The sequence below is a fragment of the Micromesistius poutassou genome (assembly GCF_964030765.1).
Source record: "Micromesistius poutassou genome assembly, chromosome: 22".
Taxonomy (NCBI): Eukaryota; Metazoa; Chordata; class Actinopteri; order Gadiformes; family Gadidae; genus Micromesistius; species Micromesistius poutassou.
The window spans coordinates 5,422,192-5,445,420 of NC_140292.1; the positions used below are offsets into that span (position 1 = coordinate 5,422,192).

Consider the following 23,229-nt stretch of genomic DNA (forward strand, 5'->3'; position numbering starts at 1 on the left):
AAGAGTTGACAGTTATATTATAAACCATACACACATGGAAAAAAAGGGTGGGACAGTACATGAAATATTTACATATATCACAAACAACGCCATCATTTCTCATCTCTATCACAATAATAATAAAAGGCGGGGCGTGGTTGCCCCTTGCAATCACACCCGCCCACCCTCCATCCCATCCACTCCCGACAGCACCCGGCCAAACAACGGCTTATACTCCCCAAACGGGTGTAGTGGTGGGCTCCACATTCCTAGAGATGAAGAGGACAGGTGGGGGGCTTCTCCGAGAGTGTGACGTGGCTGCTGATGGGGTGGCAATAATGATGGTGCTGCAGACTACGGGGTCGTGAGCCCTCCTACACAGCTGATGGGGGGGGGGGGGGGGGAAGTGGGGGGAGGATCCGCTTCTGTTGCCATGGAGTTGAGCGCCATGCCAAGTAAGCGCCTCTTTTTGACTTTCTCTCTCCTCCATCTCACACACACGCTCACACACACACCCCAAGATTGCTCCACCTTAAAGATTAACATGAGCAGCTCGGTCTTGCGCGCGCGCGCGCACACACACACACACACACACACACACACACACACACACACACACACACACACACACACACACACACACACACACACACACACACACACACACACCGTCCCCCCGCTCCAAATTGCACCCGGTTGAAGATCCAAATGAGCAGCCCTCTCTCTCTTACACACACACACACAACACAAACTGCTCCCGGTTGAAGATCCAAATGAGCAGCCCTCTCTCTCTTACACACACACACACACACACACAACACAAACTGCTCCCGGTTGAAGATATACGTACATGTGCAGCAAAAATAAGCACACCCACACACAAATACACACCATGCACATCTTAAACCCCTAATAGTCACATCATGGTACGTGTCCATCCAAATAGCTTTGTGATTTCGGTGTCCACAGAATGCTTCTGCTCTACAGAGAAAAACGCACACGTCTGACAGTCCTGTTCGCCCTGCTGAAGTGCTCCTATGTTGGTTTAGCTTGAAATGAGGTGGGAGTTCCCCCAGCTTCGGGCTCCCTTAGGCCTGCTGTCCATTCGCTACCTCCTGACCCTGGTTGATCTCCATGGGCTCCTCCTTGAAGTTTTCACATTGCTCCATTACTTTTCTGCAGCACAAACACACACAAAAAAGAAATGGCCATGGGTGAAATGTGTCCTTTGACACGAATGTAAGTGTAACCAATGTGTTGAGCCACAGAGAGAACCATCTGGGTTTCAATCATGTGATCTGATGCTCAACAGGCACATTTCAAGCCACCATCTGGGTCGTTTTTGACTGAAATGAATAATAATAATAAGAGCACCACACACTCAGATTTTATTATTCAAGAAAAATAAAGTGGGGGTTTAGTGGAGAAAAAGTGCCAGTATGGCAGCTTGGAATGTGCTCGACATAATGTGAAAGGTTCCAATATTTGCATTGGTTTATTTAGTTTATTGCTGACCTTGCCATGTCCTTGGTGTCATCATGGGAGCTGTCCAGTTCGAGAACCTGCTCCAAAAGAGCTATTCCTCCCTCCTTTATCAGCAGGGGGCAGTATTTACTTGCTGGAGAGGGAAACACAATTGTAAACACAACAATGTAGTTGCTTTTGCTTGCTTTGCTTTAGGACGTTTATATCGTCTTGAAATAAAGTCATTGCGTTATAAATATTGAGAAGTTCTACTCACGTTATGACCTGAGTATATAGAGATAAACAACGCAATCTATAATTAAAATTGAAAAGGGCTGTAATAAATGTGTGATGAAGGGTCTAGTATACTCACGATAAACAGATATTAGGTTGAAGAGGGCCCAGGTAGCCCAGTGCTGGCTCACTGGAGCGATACCCTGAGGTAAGAGTCGCAGGATGGGCTCGAAAGACCTGAGCAACACATAGCAGATAGAAAAGCATTGAGTGAACAGTAAGTGGGTGCAATGCATGGCTGGATTTTACACCATATCTACATGAAATGGTCCTAAAAATGCCTGCATTGCAGAGTACTTGACACAGATACAATGACCTGTGACCTGTTGCTTGTATAATGAAAAAGGTTACTTCAAACAAAACCCCAAAACCCATATTTAAATAGTTTTCTGCAATTCAGTCGGATGCTCGAGTGAAACTCAGCTCAGCGTTAATTTTCCCCGAGCTAATCAGTGTTTTGTAGGGGGTGACCTCAAACAAGCTGACGGAATCCGTGTGACCGTTGCAAGCAACAGAAAAAAACACAACACTGACGCCCACAGTGTTAGGTTGAGGTGGAAGCAGCCCCGCCCAGACGTCTGTAACGTCAAACTGGATCATGAGGTGAAACAACCCAAAAAAACTACACATGGGCTTGGCCTCCCTTCGCGCGACCTCTGACCTGTAGTTGATGTTGCGGCGGGAGGTGACGTCCCAGCTGCGGATGGCGTCCAGCATCTTGTTCATGACCGTGTCCCGCAGCGGCTCCTCCATGCCCCACACGTCGGGCCCGTCAAACATGATGTGGGACAGGACCCCGCAGGCGTTGTAGGACACCTCGATCCCGTCCGCCTCGCTGTCCAGCAGGTTACTGTGAAGGGTGGGGGAGATGGGTTCATAGGCAGCCTCGAAATAGAACAGCTGGATACATTTTTGTACATTCAGTTCGGTTTTGAACATTTTCTTTTTGAAGATTGTATATTTTTTTAAGGGGAAATTTCCAAGTTCACAGTTAAAGTGTTTTTTTGTGGAGAAATGCTGAATAAATGCATAATGTTTTCAAACTCAAAAATAATCGTGATTTCAATATTGACCAAAATAATCGTGATTATGATTTTTTTCCATAATCTAGCAGCCCTACGTGTGAGATCATGCTCATATTGAAAAATCATCAACGTCCATCACTTTATGAAGATAAATCGATCTTTTATACATACAGGCTCCCACATGACCCCATATCATGAGAGAATATAAACACATAGATTTTGATATCGCTCCAAAGAGAATATTCCAAGGGATATTAATAATGTGTTCAGATAATCTTGCTCACCTTCTGTTCCTTTCGATAACAGAATATTTTTAAGCACTATCATATTAAGGTCTTTTTTGTTGTTAAATCCTAGTACTTTCTTAAAGGGTCTTTAAAAGGGTCCTTAAAGGGGTCCTTCACTACCTGAACACGGTGATGAACTGTGGGGTGAGCAGCTGTGGCCTCAGGGCTCGGACCTCCGCCACATTACCCAACAGCCCCAGCATGTTACGGTGGAGCTCCTGCTTGTCTGGAAACTCCTGGAAGGATGAGGAATGAGTTATGTCTGTTTATTACACACAGAAACATAGAAACATGAATGGATTTCCTTTTCTGGATTTCTTGCTGAATGTCAACTGTCACAACAAGAGAGTCAAAGTAGACATGAACGGTCAGCATTTCAGTACCTTGATTAAGAACCATTTGATCAGTGTGCGAGTCAACTAGCTACGATGCAACAAAAAACAGGCGTTGCACAATGCCCACCGGAAGTAAACAGTTTTTTCCGTTTTCTCTTCCCAAGCTCTAGAATATTACCCACTGATGTGGTCATGGCTCGCACTTGAGGTCAAGGGAAACCTGTTATTTGATAACAACCTGTTACCTGTTATTCTTTATGGTTCCAAACCAATTAATATTTGGTTGAAATGCTCTCAATGGTTCAAATTTAGATGCGCAAACCGGAATAGAACCCGTTACATGCCGGTGGAAAAGGGGGTATTAGTAAACAAGTCAAACAAATGCAGAAAAGCATGGAGGAAAAATGAAAAGACACTTGCTTCTAGACATTCCAGGAAGAGACTCATGCCCCGGCAGTTCAGGAACATCTGGCAGTTGTCGGGCGTCTCGTCTGTGATGTTCCACAGCGCGCTCCAGGAGAACTCCATCACCTGGTCACACTGAGACAACCAAAGCCATGGGACTCAACACACTGGTCACGAGCGCTAGGGGCTAACAGTAGTAGTGAGGCGGATGAGGAGGTCACCACTCACCATTCTGCTCTGCAGCTTCTTCTGAATCAGGTTCAACATCGTCTGATGAAAGGAAGCACAAAACACATGAGGTCAATGAATCATGAAGAGCAACAATACGGAGACATGTGTCCCCAGTTTTTTTTTGATTCAATTTCAAAATGAACCAAAATATTTTCTATCCCTTTAACTTTTCTATCCCTTTAACTCAAGTCATAAACTTTATGACTTGAGTCATAGACTTTATGACTTGAGATTAATCAGTTGGCTACTTAATATCTTAACCTATACTGCATCATACAAGAGTACCAAACCCTAGAACAAAAAACCAAACCCTCAAACCTGACCCTAATATAAAACCCCAACCCTAGTACCAAACACAAGACAATAAAACCCTAGTACCCAACACTAGAACAAAATAACAAACCCTCATTTGTATGGCTGGTCTTTGACCTTTTTAAGCCGCTATAAAACACAAAATACAATATGCACACTTTCACCAATGAAAAAAATCACCTTGACGAAGCCCATCTTGCCCACGGCCTCCTTGTGGTGGTTGTCCACCTGGCAGACCAGCGCGTTGCAGAGGTGCACGGCGATCCTCTGGATGGACTCCTCCTGGCGCGCCGGCTCCAGGATCTTCAGCAGCAGCTGGTTCACCCGGCTGTACTGGAACTCCAGCTCCTCCGGGATGCTGAAGTTGCACAGCGTCAGGCAGCAGTTCCTCTGCACCTGAAGGGGGGAGGGCAGGCAGGGCCACAGGAGACACACGCAGGACCTTACTGTACACACCGACGCTATGGATTGTGTGTGGGTCGAAGCCAGGCAATGAATGAGGGTTTTCTTACTAGAGATAATGACCTTGAGGCTGTTATTTCACATTTATACAGGGTTTGACCTTATGCACAGTTTTAAAATATATTTGCATAGGCCGTTTTTCATCAATTCCTCTTTGGACAATACTGTATGCACTTTTGTTACCCACACGTCAAGTGCATTTTATTTGTGTTAATCACAGTTACAGTCTCAAAGGGCTTTACAGGTCATATCTATTTGAGTCCCTCTTGTGTCTTAACACATCAGGTTGATCCTCAGGCTAGTAAGCACATTTTGTGGCGGTGGTTGGCAACGCCCGTCCGGGACAATGTATAGTAATACCGTTGGGCTGAGCGATTAATCATATTCAAACCGACATTGCAATGTTATAAAACGCGATTCAATAGTTTACAATTCAATAGTCAAATAAAGATTTTATAATATCAATTCATGCATCATCATCATTCATGCATTCATCTCAACACATAGGCCTGGCCTAAAGGAAAGAGCCGTTTAAATGTTGACTGCGTCCAATGTTGTGTTGGTCATACTATAGCATGATTAATTGCTTGTGTTAAGTGAATAATACAGAACATAAGGAACTTTAAAAAGAAAAATCGCATACTAAATCACAATCGCAATATTTGTCTAAATAATCGCCATTCGATTATTATCCCCAAATCATTCAGCCCTAGAGTACCGTCTCATTTCGTCTCTGGCGTGGAGCACTTACGGTGACCTCCTGGTAATGCTCCATGCCGTTGAGCACCACCTGGATGACCTGCCGGCGCAGGCGCACGCTCTGGTCGTTGCGGTAGTCCGTGTTGGTCAGGTAGAAGAGCGCCGCGCTGCCCGTGACCTGGATGCTCTTGTCGTACTTGTGGCACTTTAGCGCAGCGATCACCAGCTGACCAGGGGGGGGAGGCAGAGGAGGGAGACAGAGGATTTATCCACGGAAGAGAGGAACGCACAGAGGAATGTGCGTAAGTACGATTTGAGTCATAAGAGGAGAGAGATGGAGCAGAGAGAAAAGGGAAGCAAGCAAGATTTTGACACTAAACAACCAAAAATAATGGGGGTCCCTCCCTCGCTCCCTATGTTTCTCGGTATGGTATTGAAAGGTGTTGCATTTCACACACCTGTGAGAGACCGATCACGGAGCAGATGCCATAAACAATCGGCTCACACAAGAGGCTAGTGCAGTCAACTTGAAATGCAGAATAAGAGCTGACGGATGGCTATGCTATTTCTAACAAATGACACTTAAATAATAGCTCTGTAATCTAACCTACAGCATCCTTCAAGTGTAATTTAACCACCTGTCTCGGATCCAATTCGAAATGTAGGACATTTTTGGGTTGAGAGTTCTAGCGAGGAGGGGGAGGTGTTGTCCTCATGGTTATGACCCACCACAACTTTGTAATACTTTTTTTGTAAGCTAGTATGTGAGTCTTATTCTTGTTATAGGTGGTGAAGGTGGTGGTGGTGTTTAAGGAGGTGGTTGTGTTGTTGTTGTTGGTTGTTGGTGGTGGTGCTAGGTGGTGGTGCTGGGTGGAGGTGGTGGTGTTTAAGGAGGTGGTTGTGTTGTTGTTGTTGGTTGTTGGTGGTGGTGCTAGGTGGTGGTGCTGGGTGGAGGTGCTGGGTGGAGGTGGTGGTGGTGGTGTTTAAGGAGGTGGTTGTGTTGTTGTTGTTGGTTGTTGGTGGAGGTGCTGGGTGGAGGTGGTGGTGGTGGTGTTTAAGGAGGTGGTTGTGTTGTTGTTGTTGGTTGTTGGTGGTGGTGCTGGGTGGAGGTGGTGGTGGTGGTGTTTAAAGAGGTGGTTGTGTTGTTGTTGGTTGTTGGTGGTGGTGCTGGATGGAGGTGGTGGTGGTGGTGTTTAAGGAGGTGGTTGTGTTGTTGTTGTTGGTTGTTGGTGGTGGTGCTAGGGTGGTGGTGCTGGGTGGAGGTGGTGGTGTTTAAGGAGGTGGTTGTGTTGTTGTTGTTGGTTGTTGGTGGTGGTGCTAGGTGGTGGTGCTGGGTGGAGGTGGTGGTGGTGGTGTTTAAGGAGGTGGTTGTGTTGTTGTTGTTGTTGGTTGTTGGTGGTGGTGGTGCTGGGTGGTGTGAAGGTGGTGGTGGTGGTGGTGGTGTTTAAGGAGGTGGTTGTGTTGTTGTTGTGGGTTGTTGGTGGTGCTGCTGGGTGAAGGTGGTGGTGGTGTTGGTGGTGGTGGTGTTTAAGGAGGTGGTTGTGTTGTTGTTGTTGCTTGGTGGTGGTGGTACTGGGTGGTGTGCTGGGTGTACCTGCAGGGCTCGGAGCAGCTGGCTGCAGTGCTGTATCCTGGCGATGTCAAACAGCTGGTTGATGGCGCGGTGGGCCAGCTCGGGCCGGAACTCTGTGTACGCCTCGATGGCGTTCAGGACCTGGTCCTCGTTCTTGGATCCGGTCACCTGACAGACGACACAGACATCAGATCAGTGATTCCCTAACGTGACCATAACCTATACATTATACACGTACTGTACTATCAATAACTAGTAGGAAGTACAGATGAATAAAGACACAGATAAAATACTACTACTAATAGTGAGATACATTTTCAATTGTTGATTACCCTTTATTATTTTATAGATCATTTCTCAACAAATTAAGCTCCATTGTGTTGATAGATGTAGGGCGGTTGATAGATGAATTCGGATTAATAATGACTCTGGGATGATGGTCTCACCAACTTTCACAGGAATATTTGATACATTTTGGAAACAAGCCAATCTCCATTAGCATACAATCAATTGTAGTTAAGTGTTGAAGTGTTACAGAAAGCCAAAGGTCCGTTCCCACTGATGGCAGTCGGGTATTGGATAACACCTCAACAAGTGGTTTCTGCCCACCCATTACCTTTACCTTATATGCGGGGATATGTGTCACGTTACAAAGTGTGGTGTCGTATAAACCCAGAAACTGTAGAGGTCTCTTCAGTTCTTGGAAGGGATAGATGCTGCTTTTGCAGGGCTCTGTGCTGTAAGGGTGAATGGAAATACGTTCATGTCAACTATTAAATAATCATGGCATTGTAAACACTGATCAAAGCCTCTGTAGCACACATAATAAGGCCATAGCTAACAATTAATACCTTTTTTATATTTTTTCTATTATATTTGTATAACGAATTAACTGAAAGCCAATTAAAACAATGCTTTGGACTACGGTTACGTGTACCCGGCACAAGTTAAAAGAGTACAAAAGGCGCTTCGAAAAAAGTAAAAAGCAACCAAATATTTACATCCCAAAAGCAACACTTTCTCTTGTTTACTTAATAAATGACACAACCTATGAATCAACGGAGTGGATGGCCGGGGGGTTACCTGGCCCGCCCCATGGCGTCTTTGACGTGGGGGACGGTGCAGTTGTCCAGCATGACGTGGCCCGAGATGTCCAGGGACACCAGGTTGACGAGGCGCTGGGCGATGGCCGTGAGGATCTTCCTGGTCATTTTGAACTTGGACGTCCGCCTGCTCTCCCTGGAAACGTCCAGATGCCTGGGGAACGCATGGGGAAGATGCTGTTGAGTCAATATCAGGATATATATATATATATATATATATATATATACACACACACACACACACACACATATATATATATATACACACTGATCTGTTTTTAAGTAGGTGGGCATTTAGGTTGTGAATTGTGACTTTGAATGTCATTAGCAATACTTAAATAAGTTGAATAACTACTAGTAAGTATATTATTAGTACATTTCCCTAAAACATAAAATATTTAAAACTGCATTATGCCGTCTTTAGGAATAACATAATTTAGCTTGACGCAAGTGTACATTAGGGCACCATGCATGTATGTAATATGGCCAGGACAAAATGTAAATTATTGTTACTATTGACCCCTGCTCATGATAGGTCGGACAAAGGCTAAACGTCACCACACTCTTATGTTTGACCTTTTACTTGTCGTTGTGATGTTTGACCTCTTTCTTCTTGTTGTAATTCTTTATTTACTTCTGATTATGCAGATTAAAAGTCTACGCCTGTGTTTGGTGCAACAAAGCGTTTCCTGAAGAAATACTGGATGATCATTGTAATAACTGCACTCCCTCATGTATTACAACAACACAATGGATCTACTGCCAACCATCCACTCAGCCCCCACTGATCACACGGATCAGTGTCACAACAAAAGACGACGCTTCCAAAACACCTTGGTTGAGTGCTTTGTGTGAACCTCGGTGTTGGACATTTTGTTAAGCATTCTCGTTGATGGATGTGTTATGTGTTCTTAAATCAGCTAAACAGAATCTGAAATTCTAATCATCCACACATACAACTATTACGATCTTCCATTCCATTCCTATCCCAGACACAGAAAGAGCAGCCATAGGTCAATGTATTTTGCGATTTGGTCGATTAAGGGCCATTTTCAACTGCGTTTCTCACACGAGACGTGACAAAACTAAAGTTCAAGTTACGGTAAATATACGTTGATTCAGGATTTTACAGTACAACCACTCTCACACTCAGTATGGCGTATCGTATCACCCACAAACAAAATCATATGATGCATTCTGATACACAACATCCAAACCAAAAGTGAACGGCCCTTGACCTCCTGTGGTTGGTTGAGGTTACTGTAGCGGGAGTCTCACCTCAGCTTGCCCAGATCCAGCAGGGTGCTGACCAGCTCCTCCGACATGTCCACGTTGTAGAGCACCAGCGACGCCATGCGCTCCTTCCACTGTGTGAGGAAGGCGGCCCGGGCCAGCTGCACGCCCGAGAGGTCCAGCGAGGTGAGTGCCGTCAGCGTCTTCAGCAGCGGCTCCACATCGATCTCGTCCGGCAGGCCGCCCAGGTTGAGCAGGCGCAGGCGGCTGAAGCCCTCGAAGTTAAAGTCCTTCTCCAGCGCCTGCCGCGACACGGGGTTGGCCAGGTCGTCCTCCTCGTTGTCCTCGCCGCATGCCAGCGGCGCGCCCCCCTTGCGGTAGAAGATGTTGCTGCAGCCGAACAGACACAGGGACACCAGGGTGTCCTTGAAGCAGCCCAGCGTCTTGAGGCTGCGCGCCGACACGTTGCTGCAGTAGGTCAGGTGGAGCTTGATCAGGTCCTGATGGGAAAGGCGGGATTTTAGATAATTTCTGATGAATAGGCGGGTCAGATAATACACAAACATGCATTTCTTATCTTTTTGGTATTATTTATAATGTGTTGTTTTATTAACATGTTTTAAAACTGTATACATTCTGTGTGTATCCCTGGGATAAACCCAATGTCTTAAAATGTTATTTTATATACATATAAGGTCCATCCAGTTTTATTCTAGGTTAAGGAAATGTATGTTTAGTTTCATGTTCAGTTCATTTGTGTTGTCTTTGTGTTTCCACATTTTTTTGAATATATCATTTTGGCTTTCATTTCATCAAGTGATGGAAGAGTCAGCTAATACTGCAAGAAGAGTGAGATTAACACTTTTCAGCACAAAAAACACGTGGCTCATTTTAAAATCAATGAAATAATGTTGTATTGAGTAGTGTTTAATTTCTAATGTAAATAGGAGGATCCAAAATATTATAGAAACAATCTGCAATTCACGAACGTGACCTCCAGCAAGATTAACCTTTTGTGTGGCTTGACCACAAAGCAATTAATACGTTTATATCTTCTGTTGTTGCCGGGCCACAAGATCTGAAGCCATCTAGTGGCCAAACCAAGGTAATGCCATAATTCTACAGAACTCAAAAGTTAGTTTTACTTTTTGTTCGCTTGAACTATGGTGTTATATGGTTCCTTGCATATGGTGTGGACACCACCATTGCCTGTTAACAAAATTATCTCAATCACGAGGTGTTATTTTATTATTTGCTTTGTTATTTTCTTTTTTATGATATATTTACATAACAACGAATTATCTCAATCCAATAATAAAAAAACAATGATAATTAACCCTTCCTCTGCAGAATTATTGGCCGCAGAGTTAATATCTTGAGATCTCACCAACTCTTTTGCTAACTACTTGTTTGTCCAACTTCACTATTGTTCTAGTTAATAATCGTTCATAATTCTTAGTAATAAATAAAACTTACTTCTTAGTAATAAATAAAAAATAAAAAATAAAACTTAGTAATAAATAAAACTCCTTTATATTCATAAAGGAGACCAGAACTACTACTGTATTAATGTATTTGGATTAAAATACCACTTATGAGGTAAATAAGCAGTAGTGGGTACATATTCCCGCTTATTACCGTTCTTTTGACCCTTTATCAGCACATATTATAAATATCAAATAAAGAAGTCTAATATTGAATAGGATGTCACCTTACCTGTTTTCTAATGGCTTCTAAGTCTCTGTCACGTACAAAATCCTCTCTGAGCTGTACCCTTGTGAGTCTTGTGCTTCTTGGATCTGAAAATAACTGGAAAAAACTTTCCTGTGGCTCAAAGTTACTGTCTGTGTGAACCAACTCCATATACCTGTTGATAAAAAAAGTCACAAAACGTCACTTTGTATTTGAAACCCAACAAGATGTAACACCATTTTTAGATCACTTCTTGGCCATTTCTGGCAACTATTTCACACATTATATACCTGGAAAATTCCTTTACTTACGTGTTGACAAGCTTATCGCAGATTTCACTGGGAAGAAAGATGTCTGAGCGCAGACAAAGCTTATTTCTGTATCCTTGGTAACACATGGTCTTCCTAAGGTTCCTCAGGCAGAAGACTGTTGCTAAAGCCATGAGGCTGTCAGGGTCGTCTCCCGTTTTTGCTGCCATATTAGCTTCTCCCTCTGGTACAGATCAAAGACAGGGTAGCACAGAAGAATGTAGGAGTTGTAAATTACCAACATTCACATTGCAGGCACTAGAGCACAATCATTTATTTGTACTGCCAAATGACTCATGAATGAGCTGAACAATACATCCATCAAAATAAAGAAGACAAATTTGATTAACACATTTGGTGGATCAGGAGGATAAAGCGATAAGCTTCACCATTTCAATGAATAACATCAAAACCCTCTATAATAATATCCATACTCCCTTCTGTAATTACAGAACTGCTTTAATAATTAATAATCCCTATAATAAATGTGAAAATTATAAAATCGTTATGGCCTTTCGCCGCATTCTTTATCTAGTTAAGAATACCATTTGATAGTGAATACAATATGACTGTTATGCCCTCTCAAAACTGCTTTTGGTTAAATTAATAATGCATATTATGTTTGCATTACACTTTTCTTACATTCACATCAATGGATTCTAGAATAATGGTTCTTAACTGTTAAATGAACTTGTCTGAAATAATAATCTACCAGTATACCTGCTGTACCTGTCCTAAGCTTATAATAGCTCGCTAGCTAAAACATCAAGAGAGTGAACATACAGGCAGACTATTAAGTGAGCTAGCTAGCTGGTTAGCTAGAATGTAGAATAAAAACGCATGTTATCATTAATAACGTTAGATACCAACGACTCTTGTAAGCCCTCTTAGCCAAAACAACCTTAATCAATATCACCTATCGCTGTTTGAAGTTAAACCACGACATGCCGATACGATGTCATCTGTATCATATACATACTAGCTTTCGGCTAACGTTGACTTTTGCTACTACAAGCGTCGCCTGCTACTTGGTAAGCTAGCGACCGATAGACTAGTGAGCTTAGTATAAATATTCTGAGATACAAGACCATGATCGGTCAACTCTGCATCGTTACAGAATTAACCAGTAAGCACTCTACCTTAGCTTTCGCCAAGGCTGGATACCTTGTTGAGTGCTGTTAGATATATTTTCATCAGTGTCCACTCATCTGATTTTCGTTTTCGTCCCGATGTCAACAAACAGACTCCTCCTCTTCCACCTCTACCATCACCTCACCCGCCCCCCTCTTGCTCTACCTTTCCCTACTTTCTATTTCCGTCACTTGTATATGGTTGAAAATAACAACAAAGTATCGAATGCACGTCTGGCGTGCTAGTCGCTTTGGATTATGCTGCACGGAATTCCTGTGTCTTTCTTGTGCTAAGTAACCTTGCATTGACCCTATCGTATGGACCCTATATATATATATATATATATATATATATATATATATATAATAGTGTCAGAAAGCTTAGCCGATCTGTCTGCGTTTCTATCCATATGGCTGTTCATCCCTTAAGTTAAATGCATAATTTATATCCACGTTCCATAAAATAAGTAAATTCATTCATCATTGTCAGTATCGAGTCATTGAGGAACAAAACATTGCCTTGCAATGCTAAGTCATTAGGCTACACATGAAATGGATTACTAGCTCAAACTATGAAAAAAATCATTTTAAAGTCCTACACTAATATGCCTACTATTTCACTACACAATTAAGAAGAACATCCTACATTTTATTTTCAAATAAAGAGTATATCATGTTTCTTTTCTCAAAATAAACATTGTAACAGACTGCTATATTTTACAATTGCATAGAAAAAAGAATTGTTCGACGCAGCACCAGAGCAATAATCATTAGGGACAATTAAATTGCAGACCTGTAAGAGCAAGAAAGGTGAGGAAGGACAATGGACTTTAGAGAGTTGTAAATAGCTTCTGGTAAATAGTCAATATAGTCTATGCAAAGCATGTCTTTACAAGTCTAGTACAAAATGTATTTTGACCATGGATCACATTATTTTACTTCACCAACACCATTTGAAGACATTGTTTCCATGTAACTTCCATGAAGAGCAGTAGATAGCTTCATGCCATGAAAAGTTTTCCTTTTATATATGTAAGTAATAATTAGGCGTGGGCACTTTAATGAGTAAATGCACTGATATGCTGTAGTGTCCTCAAAGATGTCTATGCCATGTATTTCTCAAATGGGGGTACGCATACCCCAAGTTGACTTCAAATGATTGCAAGGGGTACTTGGGAAATGTCTCAAATGTATCGTTTTAAGTTTTAATATTGCTTACGTGTAAAACTGCTGCTTAACATGTGTAAAAATGATTAATCTTTAACAAAAATAAGTGTGGTAAATAAGAATAATATTATATTTGAAATTAATATATAGGCCTACTCCAAATAACATGCACATACATTCCGTCCCCAAAATATGTTCTGCTGTGAAAGGGATACTTGGCAGAAAAAAAAATGTAAACTACTTACAAAAGATTATTAACAAGGCCGTTATTTTAGCAGAGCAATGGATTATCATCGTTCAATTATTTATTTTCCAAACTTTCCAGATACAGTCTGATGGAGACGGAAGTGATCCGAGGATTTCGGAGTCACCGCCTCGAGCGATCATTCATCTCACCCATGGTAGCGACGCGACGGCAGTTAAACGAGACCGTCACAGCTTGCCGTAGACATGTCTACTTCGAAACATCGAAACAGGTGAGACAATGGTGAATATGTATTCATTGATGGTGGGTTTGATACTATAGTGTTAGTCAGAAACCACCATGCACGCTATGATCTGGTATACCAGCCACTATGTGTACTATTATATACGCTATAGTGTTGCTAACATTAGCAATAGCTCTCCCCTCAGCTTTGTTGGTACATTTGCTAGTGCTGTCATAGCTAGCAAACTCACTGTGTCCAATTTTCCAAACATGTCATGTCATTTTAGCATTTGCAGACCAATAACAATACACGAAACATTTAAATTGCACAATAAGGAGCCTTGCTTGCTGATACTTTGCTCTCTTTGTGTACGTTCAGCTAGCTATCGTGATGATAACACATCAGCTGACTGACAAATCAGCAATTCCTGAAGTTTGACACGAAACTGTCTGACGCGGCCGTTGTCCTTCTGTCTTAAGATCACAGTAAAATGTGTTCGCTCATTACTGTCCCTAGGCACATGCATCCATATACTTGATCATTGGTCGGCTAACCTTTTGTTTACTCATTACAACGAATAAGCTAACTTAATGGATATGTGTAACGCTGGGCTTTTAAAAACGGTATGCAATGTGATGTGATCACAATAGCGCATTACTCAACGAAATGAATGAATTAGTGAAAGTGAAGTGCTGGCATTCTGATCAAACAGGTTTTGATATCAATATTTATTCAAGACTTATTTGACCATGCTGATTCAGCGAAATAATAAACAAGGCCTCCTTAGATTATACTAGACTACATAGAAACCTTGCAAAACGGATCACCTACAACTCAACTGCAGCGATTCCGTTCAGGGCAGTGGTAAAATGACTTATTATATATCCGACAATGAAATGCATACTTGACATTTTTTTGGTCTGTCACCACATAAAACCAAGACTTTTTTTTAAATGAAGACTTGTTCCTAGAATAATCTCTTCATCACATGTCATGCCTGCACAGCCCCATATGTGAGCCAGTAACGTATTATACTACGTTACTGGGTCACTTTTAGTGATCCCATTTAAAACTGAGTTTGAAGGCATACTTGTTCGGAACGGGTCTTTTGAAGTAGCCCATGGCTCTCTCCCACTCACGCTGACTATATGCCTACTGGGAGTATTATACCCTCTAGTGGTCAGATGATAAACATGAAATGTTGTCGATTGTATCAGTTTAATTTTACTATCAAATGTATATATTTTGAAATGTTATTTTGCATCAGTTATGTCCAAGTATAATGGTGTGCCATACATCTGACCTGTACAAACAGGTCAATTGTCTTGCAAGGGGTGAAGCAAATAAGTCTAAGACAATGTCTGATAAAAATGTCCTCCTTGTCTGGTATCTACTGTGCAACACATTTTTATCTATTTTGTGTCATAGTCGAGTCCAATGACTGGCCACAGATGGAGCATGTTGACATAAAATAACAACCCATCCCTGCTTGTGTACTGGGCCTCAAGTTTCACTTGGGAGTGCTTTTTTGCCTTAAGTTAAGTGGTCCCGTGAAGTCACCATCAAAGCAATTATGGCAAACAAGGTCTAACCTTTGTTTTAAAGGCAGATGGCTGCTGTGACTCATTGTAACAAGGTAGCATTGGTGGGGAGGAGATTCAAATCACAAGGTTTGTGCTTCTGTGCTTCTGTAGTAAGGGTGTAGGACCCATGAGAAAGGTTTTTGTCATGGGGCCAAGAGTAACAAGACTTGCCCTTGGTCCTGGTTCCACAGGAAGAAACTCTGTTGGTTTATTGGTTTAAAGTTATTATTAATAGTATCATCAAAGCACAACACATTTGACCATTTCTGTGAATATCTGCGTTGGAAAGTGTACTTGTTGCTTTAGTCAGCCAGCCTCACTCAGCCATTTTATTAGATGCACGTTGCTCCTACTGCACATTAACCTTACACAGTGAATCATGTGGTTGCAACTTAATAGATAATGCATGCAGACAGGGTCAAGAGTGTCAGCTGTTGCTCAACCCATCATCAGAATGTTCTAAGTTGATTGCGCTATGACACAATGTGAGACGGATGGTGGAGATGGGGACGGGACGTTTCCAGCATCTCAACCTTGTTCCAGACAGAGTGCATCTCGGACAAAATACAATGCTAATAACGAGGATGAGCATGGGCACATTATACGAGTATGAATGAGTTTAAAATGGAATGGAACACATGGTGTTATGGCATAGGAACTACACACATCTCTATAACTTTCTATAGGCCTTTCTGAAGGGAAAACGCTCCAAATGAAGAACATCCAGTGAAATCATTGCGGATGATGCGGAAGGATGACAAGGGAGAGTACACTTCGTGTACACGTGTACTACGTGTACACTTCTAAATTATTCATTGAACAATCTAAAGAAATATATTTTATTACATAAATCAACAGTGAAATAATAAATTGTTGGTTGCAGGCAAGCAAATCAAGCGCTTTGACCCCGCTCATACATAAAATAGTACAATTGTTTTGTTTGTTATTTGTGTATAAAGAATGAGTTTGGCTATAACATCTGCGATGACCAGAACAGTATGCTACATGTCTGATACAGTTGATTTCAACTTTATAATTGTTATATTTATATATTTTATATTTATTTTTTAGAGTACAGGAATTCAAAGTGGCCTTGGGTGAAAAGCAGATTGACTCAAAGGCACTTCAGGAACTGTGCTTCAGTGGTAATTTGAATACATTACTGTAATACACTTTTATGTTATTCTTATGCACATTTTATGTTTATTTATATTTGTAATAATCAGTTTTGATTGACTTGTTCTCCCAGGTATCCCGTTTGAAGGAGGTATTCGAGCAGTTTGTTGGAAAGTAAGCATTAATTTGGGTTCTTATTAATTGTTATTTATGTGACTGTAAAGGGGGTCTGTATTCTGACTTGTTATAACATTGAATAGATTTGTATCTGAGGTGAATGTAATTAGATATATCATCCTATGATAGGTGTTTTTAAAATAGAACATTACATATTACATATGTTTACCCAATGCAAAAGTTGTAATGTTTTGGGTACAACGTTAAATAGGCAAAAACAATGTTGATAACCTTGTGCATCATTTGCTTGTCTTTTGGTAGATTCTTCTTAACTATCTACCTTTTGACCAGACAGTATGGGACACTTTCCTCACAAAGCAGAGGTAATCAAATTATGTGTTGACTCATTCAAAGGCTGTCAAATAATACCATCACAACCGCTGTTCCTTTTGCACTTGTGTTCTGATACTCTTGAAAATGAAATTGAATTTGACTGTCTGACAAATTTGACAGACCAAAAAATCAGCACAGCGAAAATTCCAGGATTTACTTTAATTTCGTGTTTCCTCAAGGTGACTGTTTGTATGTTCTGATACCCTTCCAGAGAGGTGTATTCACAGTTTCTAAAGGAGATGATCATTCAGCCTGGTATTGCAAAAGCCAACCTTGGACTGAACAGGGAAGACGTGACTATGGAGGATCACGTGAGTCCACTCTTTACTGTCCGTCTGGAATTATTGTACCTGTTCTTCTGATCATTGCTGCACACAGTACGCCTTTGCTATTCTGTAACACTGACACTGTTCATCCTTGTAGCACACATTAGATGTAGTTTGATGTTGAACGATTCATTGCGTTACTGAAAGCACAATATTTACACTACACTGGCCACACCACATCCTCCTTCGCCTCATCATGCGGTGAAGCCACTTGTTGACTTCCCCTGAGTAAACATTCTAGTGCCACTTATGAGTAATGCAATGTTTTTGTGATGACTTTCAGCCTCTAAATCCAAATCCAGACAGCAGGTGGAATAACTACTTCAAAGATAATGAAGTTCTGCTACAAATTGATAAAGACGTCAGGTAAGTTGGTAAGGTATCAATCATGCAAATTACGTTTTCTTCTTTTAATGATCATTATTTAAAATGTGTTTAAATGTGTGTCTGCAGGCGGTTGTACCCCGACATGGCCTTCTTCCAGCGCGCTACGGACTACCCCTGCCAGCTGATCTTGGACCCTCAGAATGACTATGAGACCCTGAGGCGGCGTGTGGAACAGACCACCCTTAAAGCACAGACCGTCAACCGCAACCGCAGCGGGGTCACCAACGTGAGTGGCATATTCAGTGCACTTACACACTGGAAACCCGATACATAACCTGGTTACTAAAGTACCATGTAAACACTGAAGCCCGGTTACGTAAGCCGGCTTTTCCCTAGAGCCAAACCCGAAGACCTAGGCAACCCGATGCACTAATGGTAAATGATAAATGGACTGCATTTATATAGCTCTTTTTTGTAACAGTGGCCACCCAAAGCACTTCACAATATTGCCTAACATTCACACATTCAGACACCAACGGTGGCGTCAGCCATGCACGGTGACGGCAAGCTTGTCGGGAGCAGTTAGGGTGAGGTGCCACCTCGACGCTCAGGAGGAGCCGGGGATCGACCTAGCAACCTTGCGGATACCAGCCAACCCGCTCTACCTCCTGAGAAAATAGAAGCATTTAATTAATGCACAAGTAGTGTTGGGGTTTGGTTCTCCATGTCACGCTTCTATTTCCCATTGGCTTCACTGTGTACAGGTGAGTTCCCCGGGCAAGTCTCTGAACCTCTATCCCTCCAACGAGTACGAGGTACTGCCCAACGGCAGTGAAGCCCACTGGGAGGTGGTGGAGCGCATCCTCTTCATCTACGCCAAACTCAACCCTGGCATCGCCTACGTTCAGGGCATGAACGAGATCGTCGGGCCAATTTATTATACTTTTGCTACCGACCCAAACGATGAATGGAAAGGTTGGTGGTGCAAAATAACTATAATAATGAAATGAATAACCTGATTATTTTTGTATTTCAAGGGAGCACATTATTATTATTTTTGAAGTATATCATTGCTTCAGATTCTAATGATTTTTACCTTCTGTGATCTTAATGTTTCAGAGCATGCTGAGGCGGACACATTTTTCTGTTTCACTAACTTGATGTCGGAAAACAGGGACAACTTCATCAAGAGCCTGGATGACTCCCAGTGTGGCATCACCTTTAAGATGGAGAGCGTGTATTCCATGCTCAAAGACAAAGACATGGAACTCTATCTGAAGCTGGTAAGAAACTTCCTCCTTCCTCCACCAGCACGCATACACAACTCTCTCTATATGAAATGAGAGGAGGAGAGCTGAGTGGAAAGAGTTCAGTTTGTGTTCACCCTATCCGCAATGAGAGGTGATACGGGTGGTGACTAGAATGTGGGGGAGCAGGAAATATGAGTGACTTTTATAGTTGCCTTGATGACGTAAGCAGCTTGCGGAGAGTTGATTCTATTTTTGATACCGAGGTGGAAACCTCTGAAATGTGTGTGTGTGAGAGACACTTTTTTATCACATTTTGTAAAATGCATCCAAAGTTTGCCTGCTGGCGAGGCTGGTCTATTCGGTCTGTTTTATAAAAAAAAATAAAAGCAACCCAAAACCAGTAATTGACAATGAACCATTTAATTCATAAATGTTCTCCCTACAATTGGTTCTTGGTCTCCTCCCCAACAGCAGGAGCAGAACATCAAGCCCCAGTATTTCACCTTCCGCTGGCTGACCCTGCTGCTGTCCCAGGAGTTCCTGCTGCCTGACGTCATCCGCATCTGGGACTCCCTGTTCTCCGACCAGGACCGCTTCCACTTCCTCATCCTTGTCTGCTGCGCCATGCTCATGTGAGCCTCCCCGGCCTCTCACAGAAGCAATCAATATGTTGCCGTTTTGGTCTCGGTCCTAATTATGTTGGCGCTCTCTCTCCGTCCACAGACTTATCCGTGATCAGTTGTTAGCCGGAGACTTCACAATCAATATGAGGTTGCTGCAGGTAAGAATGTCTTTGTGCACTTCATGCTTTACATGAGTGGTGAGCGCCTTTGATGCGCTGATCATTACAGCAGTAATTTATGCATTTTGCCACGTGTCTGCTGTGCATTAGTGTAGCAGCTCGCTAGCTCAGATTGGTTTACTTAAGAGTGGGTGCGTTTCCTTAGGGTTTGATCCAAGGCTACGTAACGTGACTCTTTGGGGCCCAGTCTAGCAGTGGGTTAAGATTTTCAAAGTGAATGTGTTATTTCCTGGAATAAAGATAGAACCATTAGGTATTGATCGGTTCCTTTTTTGGGACCAATGATTATATAAGAGCTTTATTCATCAACTTTAAATTGATTTTTAATCATGTATTTTGTGAGACACTCTTTGTACTTTTTAAAATATTTCTTACTCCAGGATTACCCTATCACGGATGTGCACACCATCTTGGCCAAGGCCAAAGAGCTGCAGGACCACTCGTAACACTCTTTCCCCTCAGCCCATTCTACTTGGTAGGTGGGAGCTTGATCTTTAAAATAGTTTCCGATGTTATTGTTCAAGGACTTGATCAGTGAAGACATTGGACAGGCTTGGCAAAGCCGTTGCACTGCATTTCTTCCTTTTACCCAATTCTTTAGTGTTTAATTGGCTACCTTGATGTACAAAGGTAGTGCCTCTGGATCAAAGACAGCACACCGATTGGTGCCAGTTGCATTATGGGAGAAAAAGGCTAAGAAGCACATGGGCCTCCTTCTCACACTCATCCTTCCCATGGAGATGAATTGTGTTGTCAAACTGATCTCCTGTACTATCTTCCCGATAGTAGCTACATTAATGTCGTAATTCCAACCTCAATTTTTCAGAGAATTTGTATAAAAAATGACAGTGGAGTCAAGAAATCAACCTTAAGCGATTATTTTATCAGATGGGTAATGTTCAATCCTTTGGATTGCACAGTAAAGCATGTTTGTTCTTGTTTATGTTTTTTTTGTCTTGTTTTTTTTTACATTTGAACTTTTATATTTCAGGAATGTTTATGCCTCATTTGTTTAATGCTGTGTACCAGAAAGGACAGTAGATGTACTGTCTTGTAAAAATAAACAAGTGTTAGTAATGGCCTATTTATTGCTCTATTGAATATGATCTGTTTGGTGTAACTTTAAATGGTCAAATTCATAACCACTATTATTTGGTAGCCAATATGTATTTTCATTCTTCAGTGGTAACCATTAAGTGACCTCCACAGTAGAAACGGGATTTAGCCATTTTAATTTTGAGACATGATAAAAATGATGTTATTAAACATACAGAGCATTTTATTAGAAAAGACCAGTATCACAGTCATTGTTACCCATTCTATGGACTAAATACCACAGATCAACTCTGTGACCTATAACGATGTTTGAAACGGTTCACAACAGACGTAAACAAAGCCTTTGCCCGTGCAGGAAATCCTAACCAAGCACCACGGTCAAGTTTAGATCCTTCTTGCTTCCTTACGTCTGCTTCCTCGTAACCAGGGTCTGAGACTATGGTCTTCAATGTATTACCACCAGTGCTCTTAAAGGTCTTCCTCTGATTCAGTCACATGGTGGAGGTCTAAACTAATTGCCTTCCAATGAGAGGAGATGATCTTGGTAGCCATTCATGCCATTCATGTCAATCCTTCTGCATTTACCGTTTGACCCTGGTAAGCCTTGTTAATACATTTATAAATATATTGTTTGAAGCCAGAACCAAATTGATACAATGATGTATTTGTGGAAGCCAGAGGTTTGCCAATATTAATAAGCAAGTTACACCAAAATCCCATTGTTTGAAACATAAAACAAAATTGTTCAAAATTAGTAACAATGACAATAATTCAAATTCAAAATAAAAGCCTCTTGCACAGGAATAAAATGTGTGCCTCTCCTATTTAAAAGGTTACTGAACTTTGTATGGGGAAACGTGACTTGGTAGCCTTGGATTATAATATTGCTGTAACCTTATACACATTTAGCTTTTTACTCCAGAATTTGGAGTCAAATTGCCTTACACATATGGGGTATTTAATGTTGTGGCATAAATATAACATGTTTATTAACTAACTTTATGTATATTTGTAAATTTAGTTGTCACTACTCAAACTATTCATTCACTAAATGTAAGCTTAAAATACATTATTTTGTTCTCTGATCTAAATATGAAGGTATTCTATGTTGCAATAATATGCCACTTTAGTATCTAATGGAAGTACAAGCAGGGTAAAACTGAATTACAGCTCCCATACGTTTTTATCTGTTGCTTGTGTTACAAATTAAAAGTGACAGCTTTTGGTTGTCTGATGCCAATAGACGTAATACGCCTATTCGTTTTTTAATAAAGACAACAAATGAAATGTGTAGTTGAAGAAATCTTCACTTCACTTTCATTTTTTCTCATACATTATTTCAGCTATTTAATTATTCCGTCATAAAGTTGGTCCTGTAAGAGTCCTTTTTCTGCCCAAAAAATACCAAAACCAAAGATTGGTTGGTTTTAGAATGCCATATATTTATAATCCAAATTGATGGTTTTGGTCAAAGTTCTTTGGTTAAATAATTCTGATCAGCTCTAGCTAGTTTTGGTTTGGGAATCCATCTTTATCATAGTTCCACCACAGGTGACCGAATGTTACACTTCTCAACGGAATTGAGACAGTCTTTTCGGCTCTCTCTTTACAGCACTCAAATCATACCTACTATTTAAGTAAATCAATGCTCTCATCTGTCCAACTAGGCCATCTAATAAAAAATACAGGAGTCCTACAAAGTGGAACATTTTAATATGATTTTTTTGTTTTCATATGTCTTTGCAATAATTCTAAAAATGAATTTGTGAAATGGTGATGTGCAAATGTATTATTTTTGAGATGAAGTCCTTTGTTTTTGTTCTACACTTTTATTGTATTTTTCTTTTTTTATATATAATTTGTTGTAATTTGCATGGTTACATTTTGTAAGCACAGTTTTTGTAATGTCTATTGACACTTTGCATATGTTTTTATTACAATGTTGCAAATTCACATTAAATTAATAATGACGCATGAAGCTTGTCTTTTTATTTAGTTATTAATGGAAAACAGTGAAAACACCCTATTGATACTAACTAGACCACGGTTAATCTGAAGTCTGAATAAATCATGCTCAAATACATTCACTAACTACCACACATCACTTTTATGAATGTGAGATTCCTGTTAAT

The 23,229-nt window shown here is 41.2% G+C and overlaps 2 protein-coding genes across 4 annotated transcripts; one reads left to right on the forward strand and one right to left on the reverse strand.

The window, feature by feature from the left end:
• Positions 1-12,653, reverse strand: zer1 (zyg-11 related, cell cycle regulator). 2 transcript variants are annotated; one of them, XM_084486174.1, is made up of 16 exons: positions 12,542-12,653; positions 11,406-11,586; positions 11,119-11,269; positions 9,448-9,902; positions 8,150-8,323; positions 7,689-7,803; positions 7,088-7,234; positions 5,546-5,719; positions 4,513-4,728; positions 4,018-4,059; positions 3,805-3,924; positions 3,170-3,285; positions 2,399-2,587; positions 1,817-1,914; positions 1,495-1,597; positions 1-1,155 (listed from the first exon to the last, which is right to left on the reverse strand). In XM_084486174.1, the coding sequence occupies exons 2-16, from the start codon at positions 11,570-11,572 to the stop codon at positions 1,068-1,070; spliced, it is 2,355 nt and encodes a 784-aa protein (XP_084342300.1). In that variant the 5' UTR covers positions 11,573-11,586; positions 12,542-12,653; the 3' UTR covers positions 1-1,067. The 2 variants fall into 2 exon arrangements, with proteins under 2 accessions (XP_084342300.1, XP_084342301.1); XM_084486175.1 differs by having other exon boundaries at positions 12,567-12,630.
• A 1,454-nt stretch (positions 12,654-14,107) lies between these two features.
• On the forward strand, positions 14,108-23,025 carry tbc1d13 (TBC1 domain family, member 13). Of its 2 annotated transcripts, XM_084486136.1 has the most exons (13): positions 14,108-14,175; positions 16,782-16,855; positions 16,960-17,000; positions 17,265-17,326; positions 17,548-17,647; positions 17,946-18,028; positions 18,116-18,275; positions 18,754-18,964; positions 19,109-19,272; positions 19,711-19,871; positions 19,963-20,020; positions 20,422-20,516; positions 20,672-23,025. In XM_084486136.1, exons 1-12 carry the CDS (start codon positions 14,150-14,152, stop codon positions 20,485-20,487), a joined length of 1,206 nt encoding a protein of 401 aa, XP_084342262.1. In that variant the 5' UTR covers positions 14,108-14,149; the 3' UTR covers positions 20,488-20,516; positions 20,672-23,025. The 2 variants fall into 2 exon arrangements, with proteins under 2 accessions (XP_084342262.1, XP_084342261.1); XM_084486135.1 differs by having other exon boundaries at positions 20,422-23,024.
• Positions 23,026-23,229: the final 204 nt, after the last annotated feature.